The sequence below is a fragment of the Engystomops pustulosus genome, chromosome 1 (assembly GCF_040894005.1).
Source record: "Engystomops pustulosus chromosome 1, aEngPut4.maternal, whole genome shotgun sequence".
In the NCBI taxonomy this organism is placed as follows: Eukaryota; Metazoa; Chordata; class Amphibia; order Anura; family Leptodactylidae; genus Engystomops; species Engystomops pustulosus.
In genome coordinates, this window is record NC_092411.1 from 191220050 (window position 1) to 191243229 (window position 23180).

Sequence of the window (23180 nt, forward strand, 5' to 3'; positions counted from 1 at the left end):
ATGTTGCTGGATTCGGTCAGCACATATCAGGTGCACAGTCTGTATGCTTGAACTCTGATCATGCAAATAGTGACCTCCCACACAGTTGTGCATACTATACATTGGCAGCAAGGACAGACAACTCACTACAAGCTTTCATGATGCCACCTATGTCATGGATCAAGTTGATATTCTCTACCATGATTTGGATGTATCTTTTGTTACCGTTAGTTACTTGTTCTCTATCATTGCCCCATGAAGGAAAGGACTATGCAGCCCCAAGATATAACATCAGCTTAGATCTTAAACCCGAGAAGCGTTGGAATCATGTTTTACAGGATTATAACGTAACCGATTTGAAAGGATATGTAGAAGGTTTACTTCAGTAAGTTTTTATTCTTTTGTCTGTAATATATCTGTAATATTATAGGTTAATCTTTATTATATATGGTAAAGAAACATTGCAGGGCTTTTGTAATTAAGCAGCTGCAATATTCATACTAGGTTTTGGGTATAATATTTATAGTGCTCTGATATGTAGACGCCATCAATTGTCATATTTTTTTTAATATAATTTGGTTGTAATACAATTATTTTTTGTATATGGAAATGTCTGCCTTATATTTACACATGTATTTAGCTATTTTAATCAGTTTGCTTATAGATGATTGTGTTGTAAACTACATCTTATATAAGCAATGCTTAATAATATAACTAAAAAATATGTCAAAAGATAAACAAACACAGGTAAATAACTGAGGATGTGGACATATTTTTACCTTACTTACAATCCTGCAATGCTGCATACCTATCAATGAGTAGTGTTTTACAGGATTTACTTCTGCATTCTTTCACTTATATTTTTGCTTTTTAGCTTTATCAAGCCTAGCCAGTCCAAAGAGCTATTGTTTGCACTGGCAGATGTTTACATAACTTGGTTTGCACAAGAACCATATGCTGGAGAAATGCGTGGAATGGCGAAAGCAGTGGACATACCTTTGAGTGAAATTGTGGTGTTAAACCTAATGTATGAATATATGTAAGTTTGGGACAATTTTTAAATGAATTATTGTGGTATGATGGTTTATATTAGCTCTAAGTAAAGAAACTTCTAAATTACCATATATAGCATAAGTATTGGTGGTACCCCACACTCTCATCTGCCTCGTGGTGGTGCTTGGTTGTCAAAGCAACCATAATACACCTTATTTAAATTACAGTGTATCTTCACATCACATTCTTTAAAGAACAATTCAGTATCTTATCATCATAAGGGATTCATATGTAAAATAGATCACAGATCAATAGTTGCTATCTTTTGGTCTCTTACAGACCTTTGTCGGATGGATCTATAGGAGATATGGGAAAGGTTCGACTATTCACAAAAGTAAAAAGTATTTAACTGCCTGTTTCACAAGCCTTTTGTGATGTAAAAGATGAGATTCTTATTCTTAATATGACACCAAATAAAGATATTGTTCAAAGCCTCCAAAAGCGATTCATCCCAGGCAATATGTGATTCTGCTAATTTTCACATGACTTTGGAGGAGACATTTTATAGGTAAAAGGTTAGATTTTAGAAAGAGGCAATTCTAGAAAGGACATATCATACTCTACCTGAGCGTGTAGTAGCGTAATGGGCTGAAATCTAGTTACAGAATCCCTTTAAATGATACCTAGAAGGATGGGGCTATAAATAAATATGTAATTTTATCGTCCTACTGTATTTGTAGCAATGGAAGACTGAAAATATACATCATATGTACATATTGTGGTTTACCATATTGATAATATGTTGCATACTATTTTTTAGAGCATGTACAAGTATAATAATTGAAGATGCAAAAGGAAGCATTTACCATGGAAGAAATATGGATTTTATCTTTCCAAATATGTTAAAAAAAATTACAATAGACGTGGATTTTATTAAGAATGGCCAGGTAAAATCTTTCCATAATCTACATTCATATATTGTACAGAGAGTTTGTAAAAGTTTGTGTACAACTGTGAGGATAGATTAATCTTAAGTATGTACCATTGATAAACTGGAGGGCAATTAGGATCTTTTTAAGTGACCAGGCGCTTTTACGACATCCTGGAGTTTTTACAGTTTGGTAAACTCTGACCTGAAGACTGGTCTGTGTACACTTTAAAATACACATGGACATCATTTCTGTTATGTAACTGTAACTGTTTTGCTGTGTTGTGTGCCGTTTTATGACCTTGTTTGCTCAGCGAATCCATAGCCATGTAAAGAGCCACTGGCTCATTGTAACGAAACTGCAGAAACCAGACAGCCTCGGGTCTGAGGCAACCGATCGCCGCCCCCTGATGACATTTGTTTAGATGCCATCGGCAGCTTAGCCGGCGGCATCGGAAAAGAGTTAATAGCCGCGATCAGTGCAAGCAATGACCGCGATTATTAGCGGTGAAGTTTGCTGCAATATGCAACAGGCAGCCACAGCAAAGCGCCAAGCTGATCTAGAATTCCAGTTAGAAATGGCACTTTATCAAAGAGGTATCAGTTCCGTCCAATCCCAAGATTAAAACCCCCAAAAGACCATGTCAGGAAATTTTCCCTGTACTGAACAAGGCTGGGGACTTAAGCATGTTTCTGCAGGCATTTAAGAAGACTTGCAGACAATACCATCAGAGCAAAACCATAGAAGTATTTGTTTACCTTCTCCCGGAGCTTGATAAAAAAAAAAGTACAACTTAACTCCAGAGGTGTACTGCAAGAATTTCCCGAGTGTAAAGCAAGGACCAACTGACAGCTATGCTGATAAAGTGGGCAATTTATGGATTACCTTCTGACAATGGAACTTAGGACTTTCTGTCAATAGTCATGAGGACTTTGAGGATCTTCAGGCCTGAAGAAGAAGCCACGCCTCCGAAACGTTGCAGACGCGATGCACCACTCTAAATTAATGCTGAGAAACGTGAGACTATGGGAACGTTTTAATATATTTTCATGAACTTTTGCTTATAAACATGGACAATGTGCAATACCGAATACCAAAAAAAAAGAACATTCTATGATTGTGAATATGTCAATGTTTCATATATGAAATAGAAAGATCCAAGTATCGACATTACAAACTCATGTGTGTATAAATGGAATACAACTGTTTACATCACCACAGCAGTAGTCATGCTGGTTTCTGATGATACAGGAAAATTACAGCACCACTTGCAGACTGTGATGGTTAGAATTAGACAGGGATTAAGATACTCAGGGGCAGGTTATTCTTTAGAGGACATAATTTCAGAATTGCATAACTAGGAGCCCTCCAAGAGTGCCTGCAGCCAAGGTTTTTATGGACTGAAATGCTGGTAGAGGTATAAGAGAAGTGGATGCTTTAAAAGAATTGCCTGTATTGTTGATATATTGGGGAATGGTTTGGGGAAAATTACATCTGCCTGATGTACCAATCACATGAGGAAAAGACAGTGGGGCTTGTTTACTAAGGGTTGCGCTGCTCACTTTCGTCGGACTGTGCGTTTTTTGGGGGTATTGCACGGCTTGGACAGGTATTTAACAGATGTCTGTGGTGGGATTTTGGCGCACGTGATTGTTTTTTGGCGCAGCTGCGCTGGCTTCCTTGTGCCACAAATCAGGGGACATGCCGTCGGATGATCTGACTGATTCCGGCTGAGAGCGGGATTTAACTTTCAAATTCTGTTGCAAGCCTAGGCACTTACATGCACCACTTAAAAGTTAACGATATCGGGTACACTTAGTGAATCGCGGCACAGTGCATGATCGTCAGACAATGCACTTTTGGCGAACTCCAGTGGAAAGGAAGATGGTTAAACATTTCACACCTTGATTTCGTGGGAGTAGAAAGGACACAGACCTTAGACTTTCTGTAACACAAAGCTATAAGATCAGCAGGGGGTCCCAGCACAGCAGTGTACAAGTGACCAAAAGTGAGGTTACTTGGCCTAACACAATGGACCAAAGGGTTTATGTGCACAGGTAATCATTTATTATGGGAATGGTTTCTATGGCACTGAACTTCTGTTTTGTATGATCGTAATGGAAATTGGCTTGCGAAAATTCAAAATGTCGTAGGCCATTTTAAATTTGCACAATATTAAAAGGGGGACGTCTGATGAAATATTAATCGTAAAGAAAATCTACCATCAAAATCCATCATGACAAACCTTACTTGTTATTCTGATATTAATGTCTTGCGAAATGGCAAAAAACCCCACAGGAGCTTTGGTCCAATATACTGCAATTCTGCAATACTGCAGCATTATAGTGGAAAGGTACTCTCTGGCAAGGTCTTACACATATCCGGTTATCGTAGGCCTGGGACCTTCAATGAAGATGTCACTGGTGTCACCCATGTCACCCTACGGCATTTAACCCCTTAACGCTCTGCGCCGTAGCTCTACGGCGCAGAGGTATAAGGGATGTATGAAGAGGGCTCACGGGCTGAGTCTTCTTCATACAGAGGTGGGGGTTTTTGCATTTTGCACAAAACCCCCACCGCTAATAACCGTGGCCGGTGCTTGCACCGATCGCGGCTATTAACCCTCTAAACGCCGCCGGCAAAGTCGCCGGCGGCGTTTAAAAGATCGGTTACCATGGTAGCCTCGGGTCTTCTTTTGACACGAGGCTACATGGTTTATGCAGGTTCGTTACAATGAGCCAGTGGCTCATTGTAATGTATGACCTGCAAAAATGCCATATATTGCAATACTGTAGTATTGCAGTATATGGTAAGAGCGATCTGACCATCTAGGGTTAATGTACCCTAGATGGTCTAAAAAATAGTGAAAAAAAAAAGAAAAAAAAAGTTTAAAAAATAAAAAAAATTAATAAAATATTAAAAGTTCAAATCACCCCCCTTTCCCTAGAACGGATATAAAACATAACAAACAGTAAAAATCACAGACATATTAGGTATCGCCGCGTCCCAAAATGCCCGATCTATCAAAATATAAAAACGGTTACGGCCGGCGGTGACCTCCGAGGCGGGAAATGGCGCCCAAATGTCCGAAATGCGACTTTTACACCTTTTTACATAACATAAAAAATTAAATAAAAAATGATCAAAATGTTGCACAGACCTCAAAATGGTAGCAATGAAAACGTCGCCTCATTTCGCAAAAAAATGACACCTCACACATCTCCGTGCGCCAAAGTATGAAAAAGTTATTAGCGTCAGAAGATGGCAAAATTTTTTTTTTCTTTTTTGTACACATTCGTTTAATTTTTGAAAATGTATTAAAACTAGAGATGAGCGAACATACTCGTCCGAGCTTGATGCTCGATCGAGCATTAGTGTACTCGTAACTGCTCGTTGCTCGGACAAGTATTTCGCCCGCTCGAGAAAATGGCAGCTCCCGCCGTTTTGCTTTTTGGCGGCCAGAAACAGAGCCAATCACAAGCCAGGAGACTCTGCACTCCACCCAGCATGACGTGGTACCCTTACACGTAGATAGCAGTGGTTGGCTGGCCAGATCAGGTGACCCTGGGATAGACTAGCCCCTGCCCGCGCTGCTCGGATCATTCTCTGTCTGGATGCCGCTAGGGAGAGAGCTGCTGCTGCTCAGGGAAAGCGTTAGGGTGTTCTATCAGCTTACTGTTAGGCAGGAGTGATTCTACAACAACCCAACAGCCCTTCTTAGGGCTACAATAACGTTATACTTTTTTTATTTTAATTTGCATATTTTACCATTTTGTGAGGAATTAGCAGGGGGACTTGCTACCGTTGTGTTTAGCTCTTAGTGACACACATATCCACCTCAAACACCAAAGTGGGAAAATTTATTAGGGGTTTGAGTAGAATTAGGCACAGTCTGCCAGTTTCTTTTTATTTTACGTTTATTGTTTTAATAACTCAGTGTCATCTCATCTGGCATAGTAGTGTGCTGTAATACTTGGCTACAAAATAGCCATAGGAGAATACAAACGGCTTAATTACGCCTACAGTAGCGTTATATATATTTGATTTCTGGTTGATCTGCTGGTGGCTGTAGTTGCTGCAGTGCATCTACTAGCAAATTGTGAGCAATTTGGAGTCAGACTTGCGACCACTGTGTTTTAGTGACGCACATATCCATCGCAAAGACCGAAGTGGGAAAATTTATTAGGGCCCGGGGTTGTATTTCAGTTAGGCACAGTCTGCCATTTCCTTTTTTATTTTACGTTTATTTTTTTCATAACTCAGCGTCATCTCATCTGGCATAGTAGTGTGCTGTAATACTTGGCTAGAAAATAGCCATAGGAGAATACAAACGGCTTAATTACGCCTACAGTAGCGTTATATATATTTGATTTCTGGTTGATCTGCTGGTGGCTGTAGTTGTTGCAGTGCATCTACTAGTAAATTGTGAGCAATTTGGAGTCAGACTTGCGACCACTGTGTTTTAGTGACGCACATATCCATCGCAAAGACCGAAGTGGGAAAATTTATTAGGGCCCGGGGTTGTATTTCAATTAGGCACAGTCTGCCATTTCCTTTTTTATTTTACGTTTATTTTTTTCATAACTCAGCGTCATCTCATCTGGCATAGTAGTGTGCTGTAATACTTGGCTAGAAAATAGCCATAGGAGAATACAAACGGCTTAATTACGCCTACAGTAGCGTTATATATATTTGATTTCTGGTTGATCTGCTGGTGGCTGTAGTTGTTGCAGTGCATCTACTAGTAAATTGTGAGCAATTTGGAGTCAGACTTGCGACCACTGTGTTTTAGTGACGCACATATCCATCGCAAAGACCGAAGTGGGAAAATTTATTAGGGCCCGGGGTTGTATTTCAATTAGGCACAGTCTGCCATTTCCTTTTTTATTTTACGTTTATTTTTTTCATAACTCAGCGTCATCTCATCTGGCATAGTAGTGTGCTGTAATACTTGGCTAGAAAATAGCCATAGGAGAATACAAACGGCTTAATTACGCCTACAGTACCGTTATATATATTTGATTTCTGGTTGATCTGCTGGTGGCTGTAGTTGTTGCAGTGCATCTACTAGCAAATTGTGAGCAATTTGGAGTCAGACTTGCGACCACTGTGTTTTGCGCTTAGTGACGCACATATCCATCGCAAAGACCGAAGTGGGAAAATTTATTAGGGCCCGGGGTTGTATTTCAATTAGGCACAGTCTGCCATTTCCTTTTTTATTTTACGTTTATTTTTTTCATAACTCAGCGTCATCTCATCTGGCATAGTAGTGTGCTGTAATACTTGGCTAGAAAATAGCCATAGGAGAATACAAACGGCTTAATTACGCCTACAGTAGCGTTATATATATTTGATTTCTGGTTGATCTGCTGGTGGCTGTAGTTGTTGCAGTGCATCTACTAGCAAATTGTGAGCAATTTGGAGTCAGACTTGCGACCACTGTGTTTTGCGCTTAGTGACGCACATATCCATCGCAAAGACCGAAGTGGGAAAATTTATTAGGGCCCGGGGTTGTATTTCAATTAGGCACAGTCTGCCATTTCCTTTTTTATTTTACGTTTATTTTTTTCATAACTCAGCGTCATCTCATCTGGCATAGCAGTGTGCTTTCATACTTGGCTATAAAATAGCCATAGCAATAGGATAGCATCGTTTGGTTTTAAAAACTAAAAAACACAAAAAAAAAAAAAAAAAAAAAAAAAAAGTTAAAAAAAAAATTCAAGTTATAACTCTCATTTTCAAAATGTTTAACCCGAGGGCTAGGGGTAGAGGACAAGGGCGGGGACGTGGGCGTCCAACTACTGCAGGGGTCAGAGGCCGTGGTCCTGGGCGGGGTGAGACACCACCTGCTTATGAGGGAGCAGGGGAACGCCGCAGAGCTACACTCCCTAGGTTCATGTCTGAAGTTACTGGGACTCGTGGTAGAGCACTGTTGAGGCCAGAACAGTGCGAACAGGTGATGTCGTGGATTGCCGACAATGCTTCGAGCAATTTTTCCACCAGTCAGTCTTCCACGCAGTCCACCCATGTCACCGAAATCGGCACTCCTCCAGCTCCTGCACCTCAGCCTCCTCCCCCCCAGTCTGCCCCCTCCCAGCAAAATTTGCCATTTGAACCGGCATACTCTGAGGAACTGTTTTCTGGACCATTCCCACAGTCACAATCCACTTGTCCGGTTGCTGATGAGCAATTTTCCGATGCCCAGGTTTTCCACCAGTCGCAGTCTGTGGGTGATGATGACCTTGTTGACGTACTGGAAGAAGTGTGTAAAGAGGTGTCCGACGATGAGGAGACACGGTTGTCAGACAGTGGGGAAGTTGTTGTCAGGGCAGGAAGTCCGAGGGGGGAGCAGACTGAGGGATCGGAGGATGATGAGGTGACAGACCCAAGCTGGGTTGAGAGGCCGGGTGAACACAGTGCTTCTGAGACGGAGGAGAGTCCTCGACCAGAACAGGTTGGAAGAGACAGTGGTGGGGCTAGACGGAGAGGCAGGGCCAGAGCTGGTGCATCAGCGCCAAATGTGTCAACTAGTGAAGCTCCCGTGGCGAGGGCTCCTGCGGCGAGGGCTAGATTTTCAGAAGTCTGGAGGTTCTTTAAGGAAACACCGGATGACCGACGGACTGTGGTGTGCCACATTTGCCAAACCAGGATCAGCAGGGTTTCCACCACTACTAGCTTAACTACCACCAGTATGCGCAGGCATATGAATGCTAAACACCCCACTCAGTGGCAACAAGCGCGTTCACCTCCGGCCGTGCACACCACTGCTCCTTCCCCTGTGTCAGCTGATAGTCAGCCCCCTGCCCAGGACCCTGCCACAAAAACCCCATCGTCGCCTCCACGATCCTCCACAGCATCCACCAGCATTCAGCTCTCCATACCCCAGACGCTGGAGCGGAAACGCAAATATAGTGCAACCCACCCGCACGCCCAAGCCCTTAATGTGCACATCTCCAGATTGCTAAGCCTGGAGATGCTGCCCTATAGGCTAGTAGAGACCGAGGCCTTTCGCAGCCTCATGGCGGCGGCCGCCCCTCGGTATTCGGTCCCCAGCCGCCACTACTTTTCCCGATGTGCCGTCCCAGCCCTGCACCAGCACGTGTCAGACAACATAATCCGTGCCCTGACCAACGCCGTTTCTGACAAGGTCCACCTGACCACGGACACGTGGACGAGTGCTGCCGGGCAGGGCCACTATATATCGCTGACGGCACATTGGGTTAACTTGGTGGAGGCTGGGACCGAGTCTGACCCTGCGGCTGGTCATATACTGCCGACGCCGAGGATTGCGGGGCCTACCTCGGTCCAGGTGTTTGAGGCCTACTATGCCTCCTCCTCCTCCCACCCCTCCTCCACCTCCTCCTCCGAACGACCATCCGTGGGCATGGCGCCATCAGTCGGTAGCTCTAGGCACAGCAGCAGTGCCGTCGCTAAGCGACAGCAGGCGGTGCTGAAACTGCTGAGCCTAGGCGATAAAAGGCACACCGCCCAAGAACTATTACAGGGCATCACGGCGCAGACTGATCTGTGGCTGGCACCGCTGAACCTGAAGCCAGGCATGGTTGTGTGTGACAACGGCCGTAACCTGGTGGCGGCTCTGCAACTCGGCAGACTGACACATGTGCCATGCCTGGCCCATGTGTTAAATCTGATAGTTCAGCGTTTCCTCAAGACATACCCCAATCTGTCTGATTTGCTCACGAAGGTGCGCCGCATCTGTGCGCATTTCAGGAAGTCCAGCACAGATGCTGCCACTCTCAGGGCAGCGCAGCGCCGCCTCCAACTGCCCGCTCACCGACTGTTGTGCGACGTGCCCACGAGGTGGAATTCAACACTGACCATGTTATCCAGAGTTTACCAGCAGCGCCGAGCGATTGTAGACTGCCAGATGTCAACTTCCACCAGAACTGGTAGTCAGGTCAGTCAGCTTCCTCAAGTCTACAATGAGGAGTGGACGTGGATGTCTGATATCTGTCAGGTGCTGAGTAACTTTGAGGAGTCAACACAGATGGTCAGTGGCGATGCCGCCATCATCAGCCTCACCATCCCGCTGCTTGGCCTGTTGAAAAACTCTCTGGTCAGCATGAAGTCGGAATCTTTGCGCTCCTCACAAGAGACGGGGGAAGAAGATTCCCTTGTTGATAGCCAAAGCACCCTTAGGTCTGTTTCTCAGCGCATATCGGAGGAGGTGGAGGTGGAGGAGGATGAGGAGGAAGAGGAGGAGAATGTTGGCGAGACACAAGAGGGGACCATTGTTGAGTCCTTCACTGTTGAGCGTGTATGGGCAGAAGAAGAGGAATTGGAGGAGTTGGAGGAGGAGGAAATGGACAGTCAGGCCAGTGAGGGGAGCGAATTCTTACGCGTTGGTACTCTGGCGCATATGGCAGATTTCATGCTAGGCTGCCTATCCCGTGACCCTCGCGTTCAAAGAATTTATTCCAGCACCGATTACTGGGTGTTCACTCTCCTGGACCCACGGTACAAGCAAAATCTTTCCACTCTCATCCCTGGAGAGGAAAGGAGTGTGAGAATGCATGAATACCAGCAGGCCCTGGTGCACAAGCTGAAACAGTATTTCCCTTCTGACAGCGCTAGCGGCAGAGTGCGTAGTTCTGCGGGACAAGTAGCGAGGGAGAGTAGGCGAGCAGGCAGCTTGTCCAGCACTGGCAAGGGTACGCTTTACAAGGCTTTTGCCAGCTTTATGTCACCCCAGCAAGACACTGTCACCTGTCCCCAGTCTCGGCAGAGTAGGGCTGATCTTTACAGAAAGATGGTGAGGGAGTACGTAGCTGACCATACCATCATCCTAAATGATCACACAGCTCCCTACAACTACTGGGTTTCAAAGCTGGACATGTGGCACGAACTGGCGCTGTACGCCTTGGAGGTTCTTGCCTGCCCTGCCGCTAGCGTCTTGTCCGAGCGGGTTTTCAGTGCAGCTGGTGGCATCATCACCGATAAGCGTACACGCCTGTCGACTGACAGCGCTGACAGGCTGACGCTTATCAAGATGAATAAAGCATGGATTTCTCCTAATTTCCAATCTCCAGCAGGTGAAGGAAGCTCAACCTGAATAATTTATCCACTCCTCCTCCTCCTCCTCCTCATTTTCCTCCTTCTCCTGCTCTTTGTACAGTAAAGCAGAGGAAACTGGCTATTTTTTGACAGGGCCCACTGGCTCTACCTATAGTACTTTATGCATTTAATTTTTCTGGAGGGCCACCGACCCGGTCCTCTGTTTTAAACAATTTTTGGGAGTGCCACATACAGGCACTCAATCTATTCAATTTTTCTGGAGGGCCATCTACCTGCTCCTCTGGTTTGAAAACTTTTTTGGACTGCCACATACAGGCACTCAATCTATTCAATTTTTCTGGAGGGCCACCTACCTGCTCCTCTGGTTTAAAAACTTTTTTGGACTGCCACATACAGGCACTCAATCTATTCCATTTTTCTGGAGGGCCACCTACCTGCTCCTCTGGTTTAAAAACTTTTTTGGACTGCCACATACAGGCACTCAATCTATTCCATTTTTCTGGAGGGCCACCTACCTGCTCCTCTGGTTTAAAAACTTTTTTGGACTGCCACATACAGGCACTCAATCTATTCCATTTTTCTGGAGGGCCACCTACCTGCTCCTCTGGTTTAAAAACTTTTTTGGACTGCCACATACAGGCACTCAATCTATTCCATTTTTCTGGAGGGCCACCTACCTGCTCCTCTGGTTTGAAAACTTTTTTGGACTGCCACATACAGGCACTCAATCTATTCAATTTTTCTGGAGGGCCACCTACCTGCTCCTCTGGTTTAAAAACTTTTTTGGACTGCCACATACAGGCACTCAATCTATTCCATTTTTCTGGAGGGCCACCTACCTGCTCCTCTGGTTTAAAAACTTTTTTGGACTGCCACATACAGGCACTCAATCTATTCCATTTTTCTGGAGGGCCACCTACCTGCTCCTCTGGTTTAAAAACTTTTTTGGACTGCCACATACAGGCACTCAATCTATTCCATTTTTCTGGAGGGCCACCTACCTGCTCCTCTGGTTTGAAAAATTTTTTGGACTGCCACATACAGGCACTATCCAAATTGAATTGTCTCCATAGCAGCCTCCACACGTTGTCTCCATTGCTACCTCCAAAAGTCGTCCATATAGCTGCCTCCATACATCGTCCCTTTATCAAACGAGGTTTGTCAGGCCGAAATTTGGGTTGTTTTCATGGATTCCACATCAAAGTTGTTAACTTTGTCGCCACCCTGCTGTGTTATCCACAAAATACACTGGCAAACTTTTACCATTTACGGATATTATTTCAGCGCTTCTTGCGCATCTGTTTACATTCCCCTCACCCGTCATATCCCAAACTTATAAGAACGCTACTACACTTGATCTTATCCGAAAGGTTCTTAGAAGTGCTGTTTGGGGAGTAGCCTAGAGACAGGGGCTTGGATTGGCGAAAGCTCGCCTGGCAGCGGAGCGGCAGCTCCATGCCAAGAACCAACTAACATAGTTTTAACTGCAGCACCTTTAATCTACTACTAGTTCACTGCCTCCATACATGGCCGCCTTATCAAACGTGCTGTGTCAGGCAGAATTTTGGGTTGTTTTCATGGCTTCCACAACAAACTTGTTAACTTTGTCGCCACCCTGCTGTGTAATCCACAAAATATACTGGCAAACTTTTACCATTTACGGATATTATTTCAGCGCTTCTTGCGCATCTGTTTACATTCCCCTCACCCGCCATATCCCAAACTTATAAGAACGCTACTACACTTGATCTTATACAAAAGGTTCTTAGAAGTGCTGTTTGGGGAGTAGCCTAGAGACAGGGGCTTGGATTGGCGAAAGCTCGCCTGGCAGCGGAGCGGCAGCTCCATGCAAAGAACCAACTAACATAGTTTTAACTGCAGCACCTTTAATCTATTACTAGTTCACTGCCTCCATACATGCCCGCCTTATCAAACGTGCTGTGTCAGGCAGAATTTTGGGTTGTTTTCATGGCTTCCACAACAAACTTGTTAACTTTGTCGCCACCCTGCTGTGTAATCCACAAAATATACTGGCAAACTTTTACCATTTACGGATATTATTTCAGCGCTTCTTGCGCATCTGTTTACATCCCCCTCACCCGCCATATCCCAAACTTATAAGAACGCTACTACACTTAACTTGGTGCAGGCTGGGACCGAGTCTGACCCTGGGGCTGGTCATATACTGCCGACGCAGAGGATTGCGGGGCCTACCTCGGTCCAGGTCTCAAAGGCCTACTATACCTCCAAATCCTCCCACCCCTCCTCCACCTCCTCCTCCTCCGAATTACCATCCGTGGGCATGGCGCCATCAGTCGGTAGCTCTAGGCACAGCAGCAGTGCCGTCGCTAAGCGACAGCAGGCGGTGCTCAAACTGCTGAGCCTAGGTGATAAAAGGCACACCGCCCAAGAGCTATTGCAGGGCATTCCACATCAAACTTGTTAACTTTGTCGCCACCCTGCTGTGTAAGCCACAAAATATACTGGAAAACTTTTTTCATTTACGGATATTATTTCAGCGCTTCTTGCGCATCTGTTTACATTCCCCTCACCCGCCATATCCCAAACTTATAAGAACGCTACTACACTTGATCTTATCCGAAAGGTTCTTAGAAGTGCTGTTTGGGGAGTAGCCTAGAGACAGGGGCTTGGATTGGCGAAAGCTCGCCTGGCAGCGGAGCGCCAGCTCCATGCCAAGAAACAACTAACATAGTTTAATCTACTACTAGTTCACTGCCTCCATACATCGTCCCCTTATCAAACAAGCTGTGTCAGGCTGAATTTTGGATTGTTTTCATGGCCTCCATGTTAACTTTGTCGCCACCCTGCTGTGTAATCCACAAAATATACTGGCAAACTTTTATCATGTACCGATATTATTTGAGCGCTTCTTGCTCACCTCCTTTGGTTCCTCTCTGCTACCCATTGGTTTGAAGCCTGAGTCCATTTAGGGTATGTCGCCATGCGACTCTCTAGCCTTCCGCTGCTGCCGCTGCCTCTGCATGCCGTCCCCTATAGTGTCAGGGTCAATTATTGGATGTTTTAGATGCTATCTAGCTTCATTCTGTCACTCTGTCATGGCCATGCTGTTGTCCATAATTTTGGCATAATGGTGCATTTAAGCAGCCTCAGAGGCATCCATGCATGCTGCCCCTGCTGTTTCCTGTCCATTTCCGTGGTGTTTCCATCCTTTTCTGAGGTTCCCAGGTGTTTGGCCAAGCTTCCCTGTGCAGAGCCTTGGTCCCCTTGAAAAATGCTCGAGTCTCCCATTGACTTCAATGGGGCTCGTTACTCGAAACGAGCACTCGAGCATCGGGAAAAGTTCGTCTCGAATAACGAGTACCCGAGCATTTTAGTGCTCGCTCATCTCTAATTAAAACACAATAAAACCTATATAAATTTGGTATCACCGCGATCGCACCGAACCAGAGAATAAAGTAGGCATGTTATTTGGAGCGAAGAGGGAAAGTCGTAAAAACTGAGCCCACAAGAACGTGACGCACGTGCGTTTTTTTTCAATTTTTCCACATTTGGAATTTTTTTTCAGCTTCGCAGTACACGGCATGTTAAAATAAATAACATCACGGGAAAGTAAAATTTGTTACGCACAAAATAAGCCCTCACACAGGTCTGTACACGTAAAAATGAAAAAGTTATGGATTTTTGAAGTTGGAGAGCGAGAAATCAGCCGAAAAACCCTGCGTCCTTAAGGGGTTAAACAGGTGTTAGAGACAGTTATTTGCAGCAATGCAGTGAACAGCCGTCATGTATGAGAGGACTCATCCAATGAATTTTTTCAGTATTATTGTTGACTGCAGAAGACACTTGAGGAAGAAAGCCTGGAGGAAACCAGAGGCTAAGGTAGACAAAACAGAGCACAAGTTAAGCTTCCTTGCATGGAAATGCTTGCAGTTTCTCCTACATGTTTATCTTTGTTGGGTGAACCCAGGTTTTTTCGGACAAGAAACTGATGCCTACTTCAGAGGGAATCAAAGGGATAGAGATAAACTTTTTAACACTGTGGATAAATCCGTGGGATCTGTAAGGTGTTTAACTGCAGGTTGCAGCTGCTTGAACTCCCTGAAAAATCCTGAGCAGTAGACACAAGAGTTCTGCACTGAAGCAGAAGCCTCCTCATCTTCTGCTGGCCCCATAGAGAATCCTGCTCTTGACTCCTTTCTGCTACTTGTGTAGCTATGGTTAAGGCACAGGCAGTCTGCGATTTAAGAGCAGAGTAATCGGATTTAGGGTGAACTGAAATGTGCCCATTAACTCATTACCTGCCAGAAATGTCCCTATTAAAGGGAACCAATCAAATGATTTGTCTTTATTTTACTAAAAAGGAGTGACTTACATATGTAATCTTATTTGTATGTAATGAGAGACCAAACAACCAAGCTTGCTGGGTAAGTTGTAGGGAAGCTACCTCAGACTATCGGTGGTTAATAATAACTTTTATTTATATAGCACCTGAAGATTACGCAGCACAAAGCATGTCAAATTGATCCCTGTCCCCATGGGGCTCACAATCTAAACAACCTAACAGTATGTTTTTGGAGTGTGGGAGGAAACCAGAGGACCCCCCACGCAAACACGGAGAGAACATACAAACTCTTTGCAGATGTTGACCTGAGTGAATTTGAACCCAGGTCCCCAGCACGGCAAGACAGAAGTGCTACTCACTCAGCCACCATGCCAGCCTTCAGCCACCGTGCCACCCTGAAGCACCAGAAATCTCCTGAAAAGTTCTATTTAGTCTCATTGTTCACCAATGCTGCTGTCATTATGATTGGGTTTTGAAGGGGTTACACTTTTTTCGTCATCCTCAGGTCCAGATTGCATTGTCCTGTCTTTATTTGTTCTATTTTTATTGTGAGCTGAAGAAACAGCATTTGCAGCAGTATTAGCAATACAAAATGATTTCCATACTTACTCTAGAGGTGCCAATTACAATGCTTTTCTTGGGTGTGGTTTGTTGAAATGACATTAGTGATAGGTGATAAAATTAATTCAGCAGTGTTAGTTTCTACTAAAAATGTAAGGTACCAGGTACAGCATTTACCATACTTATTTCTTCTAACTATTAATGTTCTATTCTAAGTTATGATATATATGGCATGTAATTACTATGCTATCTTTTTTTATATTTTAGGTTGAATACACAGGAACAACCTTTGTGGGTTTTGTTGGTCTTTGGACAGGACAAAAGCCTTACCAGTTCACCATTTCTGCTAATGCCAGAGGTACTTTTTATGTACTTGATCTGTATAATTACAATATTGTGTACTCTTACTGAAAGAAAGATGCTAGGGCTTTTAAAGAAGACCGGGCACCAGAAATGTTTTCAGCCATTTTTCTGATATGCAAATTAGCAAATTAGACTCTATTATCTTGGAAATTACTCTGCTGTTCTCCTGGGCTGCTAGTAAACCATGGCCCCTTGTTCCTGATTCACAGGTCTTACTGCTAGGACATGCTCCTGTATGGAACAAGTACTTAGAGATCAACAGCAAATATGTAACTACAGTGATGTCACAGTAATGTACCTGGGAGATGCACCATAGTGATGTCACAGTAATGTACCTGGGAGATGCACCATAGTGATGTCACAGTAATGTCCATGAGAGACGCACCATAGTGATGTCACAGTAATGTACCTGGGAGATGCACCATAGTGATGTCACAGTAATGTAGCTGAGAGATGCACCATAGTGATGTCACAGTAATGTACCTGGGAGATGCACCATAGTGATGTCACAGTAATCTACCTGGGAGATGAACCATAGTGATGTCACAGTAATCTACCTGGGAGATGCACCATAGTGATGTCACAGTAATGTACCTGGGAGATGTACCATAGTGATGTCACAGTAATGTACCTGGGAGATGCACCATAGTGATGTCACAGTAATATACCTAGGAGATGCACCATAGTGATGTCACAGTAATGTACCTGGGAGATGCACCATAGTGATGTCACAGTAATATACCTAGGAGATGCACCATAGTGATGTCACAGTAATGTACCTGGGAGATGCACCATAGTCATGTCACAATAATGCACCTGGGAGATGCACCATAGTAATGTCACAGTAATGTACCTGGGAGATGCACCATAGTGATGTCACAGTAATATACCTAGGAGATGCACCATAGTGATGTCACAGTAATGTACCTGGGAGATGCACCACAGTGATGTCAAAGTAATGTACCTGAGAGATTCACCACAGTAATGTCACAGTAATGTACCTGGGAGATGCACCATAGTGATGTCACAGTAATGTATATGGGAGATGCTGCAAAGTGATGTCACAGTAATATACCTGAGGTATCCGCCATAGTGTTGTCACAGTAATGTACCTGAGGTATCCGCCATAGTGATGTCACAGTAATGTACCTGAGGTATCCGCCATAGTGATGTCACAGTAATGTACCTGAGGTATCCGCCATAGTGATGTCACAGTAATGTACCTGAGGTATCCGCCATAGTGATGTCACAGTAATGTACCTGGGAGATGCACCATAGTGATGTCACAGTAATGTACCTGGGAGAAGCACCATAGTGATGTCACAGTAATGTACCTGGGAGATGCACCATACTGATGTCACAGTAATATACCTGGGAGATGCACCATAGTGATGTCACAGTAATGTACCTGGGAGATGCACCATAGTGATGTCACAGTAATGTACCTGGGAGATGCACCATAGTGATGTCACAGTAATGTACCTGGGAGATGCACCATAGTGATGTCACAGTAATGTACCTAAGAGATGCTCCATAGTGATGTCACAGTAATGTACCTAAGAGATGCTCCATAGTGATGTCACAGTAATGTACCTGGGAGATGCACCATAGTGATGTCACAGTAATGTACCTGGGAGATGCACCATAGTGATGCCACAGTAAAGTACCTGGGAGATGCACCACAGTAATGCCACAGTAATGTAGCTGGGAGATGCACCATAGTGATGCCACAGTAATGTAGCTGGGAGATGAACCATAGTGATGTCACAGTAATGTACCTGGGAGATGCACCATAGTGATGTCACAGTAATGTACCTGGGAGATGCACCATAGTGATGTCACAGTAATGTACCTGGGAGATGCACCATAGTGATGTCACAGTAATGTACCTGGGAGATGCATTATAGTGAAGTCACAGTAATGTACCTAGGAGATGCACCATGGTGATGTCACAGTAATGTACCTGGGAGATGCACCATAGTGATGTCATAGCAATGTACCTGAGAGAAGCACCATAGTGATGCCACAGTAAAGTACCTGGGAGATGCACCACAGTAATGCCACAGTAATGTAGCTTGGAGATGCACCATAGTGATGTCACAGTAATGTACCTTGGAGATGCACTATAGTGATGTTATAATAGTGTACCGGGGAGATCCACCATAGTGATGTCACAGTAATGTACCTGGGAGATGCACCATGTTGATGTCACAGTAATATACCTGGAAGATTCACCATAGTGATGTCACAGTAATGTACCTTGGAGATGCACCATAGTGATGTCACAGTAATGTACCTGGGAGATGCACCATAGTGATGTCACAGTAATGTACCTGGGAGATGCACCATAGTGATGTCACAGTAATGAACCTGAGAGATGCACCATAGTGATGTCACAGTAATGTACCTGGGAATTGCAGCATAGTGATGTCACAGTAATGTGCCTGGGAGTTGAAGCATAGTGATGTCACAGTAATGTGCCTGGGAGATGCACCATAGTGATGTCACAGTAATGTGCCTGGGATATGCACCATAGTGATGTCACAGTAATGTACCTGGGAGATGCACCAAAGTGATGTCACAATAATGTATCTGGTAGATGCACCATAGTGATGTCACAGTAATGTACCTAGGAAAAGCACCATAGTGATGTCACAGTAATGTACCTAGGAGATGCACCATAGTGATGTCACAGCAATGTACCTGAGAGATGCACCTTAGTGATGTCACAGTAATGTATTTAGGAGATGCACCATAGTAATGTACCTAGGAGATGCACCATAGTGATGCCACAGTAATATACCTGGGAGATCCGCCATAGTGATGTCACAGTAATGTACCTGAGTGATCCGCCATAGTGATATCACAGTAATGTACCTGGGAGATGCACCATAGTGATGTCACAGTAATGTACCTGGGAGATGCACCATAGTGATGTCACAGTAATGTACCTAGGAGATGCTCCATAGTGATGTCACAGTAATGTACCTGGGAGATGCACCATAGTGATGTCACAGTAACTTACATGAGAGATGCCCCATAGTGATGTCACAGTAATGTACCTAGGAGATGCACCATAGTGATGTCACAGTAATGTACCTGGGAGGTGCACCATAGTGATGTCACAGTAATGTACCTGGGAGATGCACCATAGTGATGTCACAGTAATGTACCTGGGAGGTGCACAATAGTGATGTCACAGTAATGTACCTGGGAGGTGCACAATAGTGATGTCACAGTAATGTACCTGGGAGATGCACCATAGTGATGTCACAGTAATGTACCTGAGAGATGCACCATAGTGATGTCACAGTAATGTACCTAGGAGATGCTCCATAGTGATGTCACAGTAAGGTACCTGGGAGATGCACCATAGTGATGTCACAGTAATGTACCTGGGAGATGCACCATAGTGATGTCACAGTAATGTGCCTAGGAGATGCACCATAGTGATGTCACAGTAATGTACCTGGGAGATGCACCATAGTGATCTCACAGTAATGTACCTGGGAAATGCACCATAGTGATGTCACAGTAATGTACCTGGGAGATGCTCCAAAGTGATGCCACAGTAATGTACCTGGGAGATGCACCATAGTGATGTCACAGAAATGTGCCTTGGAGATGCACCATAGTCATATCACAGTAATGTACCTAGGAGATGCACCCTAGTGATGTCACAGTAATGTACCTGGGAGATGCACCATAGTGATGTCACAGAAATGTGCCTAGGAGATGCACCATAGTCATATCACAGTAATGTACCTAGGAGATGCACCATAGTAATGTCACAGCAATGTACCTGAGAGAAGCACCATAGTGATGCCACAGTAATGTAACTGTGAGATGCACCATAGTGATGTCACAGTAATGTACCTGGGAGATGGACCATAGTGATGTCATAATAGTGTACCTTGGAGAAGCACTATAGTGATGTCATAATAGTGTACTTGGGAGATGCACCATAGTGATGTCACAGTAATATACCTGGAAGATGCACCATTGTGATGTCACAGTAATGTACATGGGAGATGCACCATAGTGATGTCACCGTAATGTACCTGGGAGATGCACCATAGTGATGTCACAGTAATGTACCTGGGAGATGCCCATAGTGATGTCACAGTAATGTACCTGGGAGATGCACCATAGTGATGTCACAGTAATGTACCTGGGAGATGCACCATAGTGATGTCACAGTAATGTACCTGGGAGATGCACCATAGTGATGTCACAGTAATGTACCTGGGAGATGCACCATAGTGATGTCACAGTAATGTACCTGGGAGATGCACCATAATGATGTCACAGTAATGTACCTACGAGATGCACCATAGTGATGTCACAGCAATGTACCTGAGAGAAGCACCATAGTGATGCCACAGTAATGTACCTGGGAGAAGCACCATAGTGATGTCACAGTAATGTACCTGGGAGATGGACCATAGTGATGTCATAATAGTGTACCTTGGAGATGCACTATAGTGATGTCATAATAGTGTACCTGGGAGATCCACCATAGTGATGTCACAGTAATGTACCTGAAATATACAACATGTTGATGTCACAGTAATATACCTGGAAGACGCACCATAGTGATGTCATAGTAATGTACCTGGGAGATGCTCCACAGTGATGTCACAGTAATGTACCTGGGAGATGCACCATAGTCATGTCACAGTAATGTACCTAGGAGATGCACCATAGTGATGTCACAGTAATGTACCTAGGAGATGCACCATAGTGATGTCACAGCAATGTACCCGAGAGAAGCACCATAGTGATGCCACAGTAATGTACCTGGGAGATGTACCATAGTGATGTCACAGTAATGTACCTAGGAGATGCACCATAGTGATGTCACAGCAATCTACCCGAGAGAAGCACCATAGTGATGCCACAGTAATGTACCTGGGAGATGTACCATAGTGATGTCACAGTAATGTACCTGGGAGATGGACCATAGTGTTGTCATATTAGTGGACCTGGGAGATCCACCATAGTGATGTCACAGTAATGTACCTGAAATATACACCATGTTGATGTCACAGTAATATACCTGGAAGATGCACCATAGTGATGTCACAGTAATGTACCTGGGAGATGCACCCTAGTGATGTCACAGTAATGTACCTGGGAGATGAACCATAGTGATGTCACAGTAATGTACTTGGAAGATGCACCAGAGTGATGTCACAGTAATGTACTTGGAAGATGCACCATAGTGATGTCACAGTAATGTACCTAGGAGATGCTCCATAGTGATGTCACAGTAATGTACCTGGGAGATGCACCATAATGATGTCACAGTAATGTACCTGAGTGATCCGCCATAGTGATGTCACAGTAATGTAGCTGAGAGATGCACCATAGTGATGTCACAGTAATGTACCTAGGAGATGCTCTATAGTGATGTCACAGTAATGTACCTGGGAGATGCTCCAAAGTGATGTCACAGTAATGTATTTAGGAGATGCACCATAGTAATGTACCTAGGAGATGCACCATAGTGATGCCACAGTAATATACCTGGGAGATCCGCCATAGTGATGTCACAGTAATGTACCTGAGTGATCCGCCATAGTGATGTCACAGTAATGTACCTGGGAGATGCACCATAGTGATGTCACAGTAATGTACCTGGGAGATGCACCATAGTGATGTCACAGTAATGTACCTAGGAGATGCTCCATAGTGATGTCACAGTAATGTACCTGGGAGATGCACCATAGTGATGTCACAGTAACTTACATGAGAGATGCCCCATAGTGATGTCACAGTAATGTACCTAGGAGATGCACCATAGTGATGTCACAGTAATGTACCTGGGAGGTGCACCATAGTGATGTCACAGTAATGTACCTGGGAGATGCACCATAGTGATGTCACAGTAATGTACCTGGGAGGTGCACAATAGTGATGTCACAGTAATGTACCTGGGAGGTGCACCATAGTGATGTCACAGTAATGTACCTGGGAGATGCACCATAGTGATGTCACAGTAATGTACCTGAGAGATGCACCATAGTGATGTCACAGTAATGTACCTAGGAGATGCTCCATAGTGATGTCACAGTAAGGTACCTGGGAGATGCACCATAGTGATGTCACAGTAATGTACCTGGGAGATGCACCATAGTGATGTCACAGTAATGTGCCTAGGAGATGCACCATAGTGATGTCACAGTAATGTACCTGGGAGATGCACCATAGTGATCTCACAGTAATGTACCTGGGAAATGCACCATAGTGATGTCACAGTAATGTACCTGGGAGATGCTCCAAAATGATGCCACAGTAATGTACCTGGGAGATGCACCATAGTGATGTCACAGAAATGTGCTTTGGAGATGCACCATAGTCATATCACAGTAATGTACCTAGGAGATGCACCCTAGTGATGTCACAGTAATGTACCTGGGAGATGCACCATAGTGATGTCACAGAAATGTGCCTAGGAGATGCACCATAGTCATATCACAGTAATGTACCTAGGAGATGCACCATAGTAATGTCACAGCAATGTACCTGAGAGAAGCACCATAGTGATGCCACAGTAATGTAACTGTGAGATGCACCATAGTGATGTCACAGTAATGTACCTGGGAGATGGACCATAGTGATGTCATAATAGTGTACCTTGGAGAAGCACTATAGTGATGTCATAATAGTGTACTTGGGAGATGCACCATAGTGATGTCACAGTAATATACCTGGAAGATGCACCATTGTGATGTCACAGTAATGTACATGGGAGATGCACCATAGTGATGTCACCGTAATGTACCTGGGAGATGCACCATAGTGATGTCACAGTAATGTACCTGGGAGATGCCCATAGTGATGTCACAGTAATGTACCTGGGAGATGCACCATAGTGATGTCACAGTAATGTACCTGGGAGATGCACCATAGTGATGTCACAGTAATGTACCTGGGAGATGCACCATAGTGATGTCACAGTAATGTACCTGGGAGATGCACCATAGTGATGT

General features: G+C 44.3%; 1 protein-coding gene across 1 annotated transcript in view; it reads left to right on the plus strand.

Annotated features, from left to right (window-relative positions):
- Window positions 1-23180, plus strand: part of LOC140069914 (N-acylethanolamine-hydrolyzing acid amidase-like) — a 110705-nt gene continuing 87525 nt past the window's right edge. Inside the window, exons 1-4 of the mRNA XM_072116188.1 lie at window positions 1-364; window positions 854-1018; window positions 1793-1919; window positions 16090-16180. Of these exons, the coding sequence (XP_071972289.1) occupies window positions 138-364; window positions 854-1018; window positions 1793-1919; window positions 16090-16180 (610 nt within the window). The 5' untranslated portion in view covers window positions 1-137. The remainder of the gene's footprint in view (window positions 365-853; window positions 1019-1792; window positions 1920-16089; window positions 16181-23180) is intronic.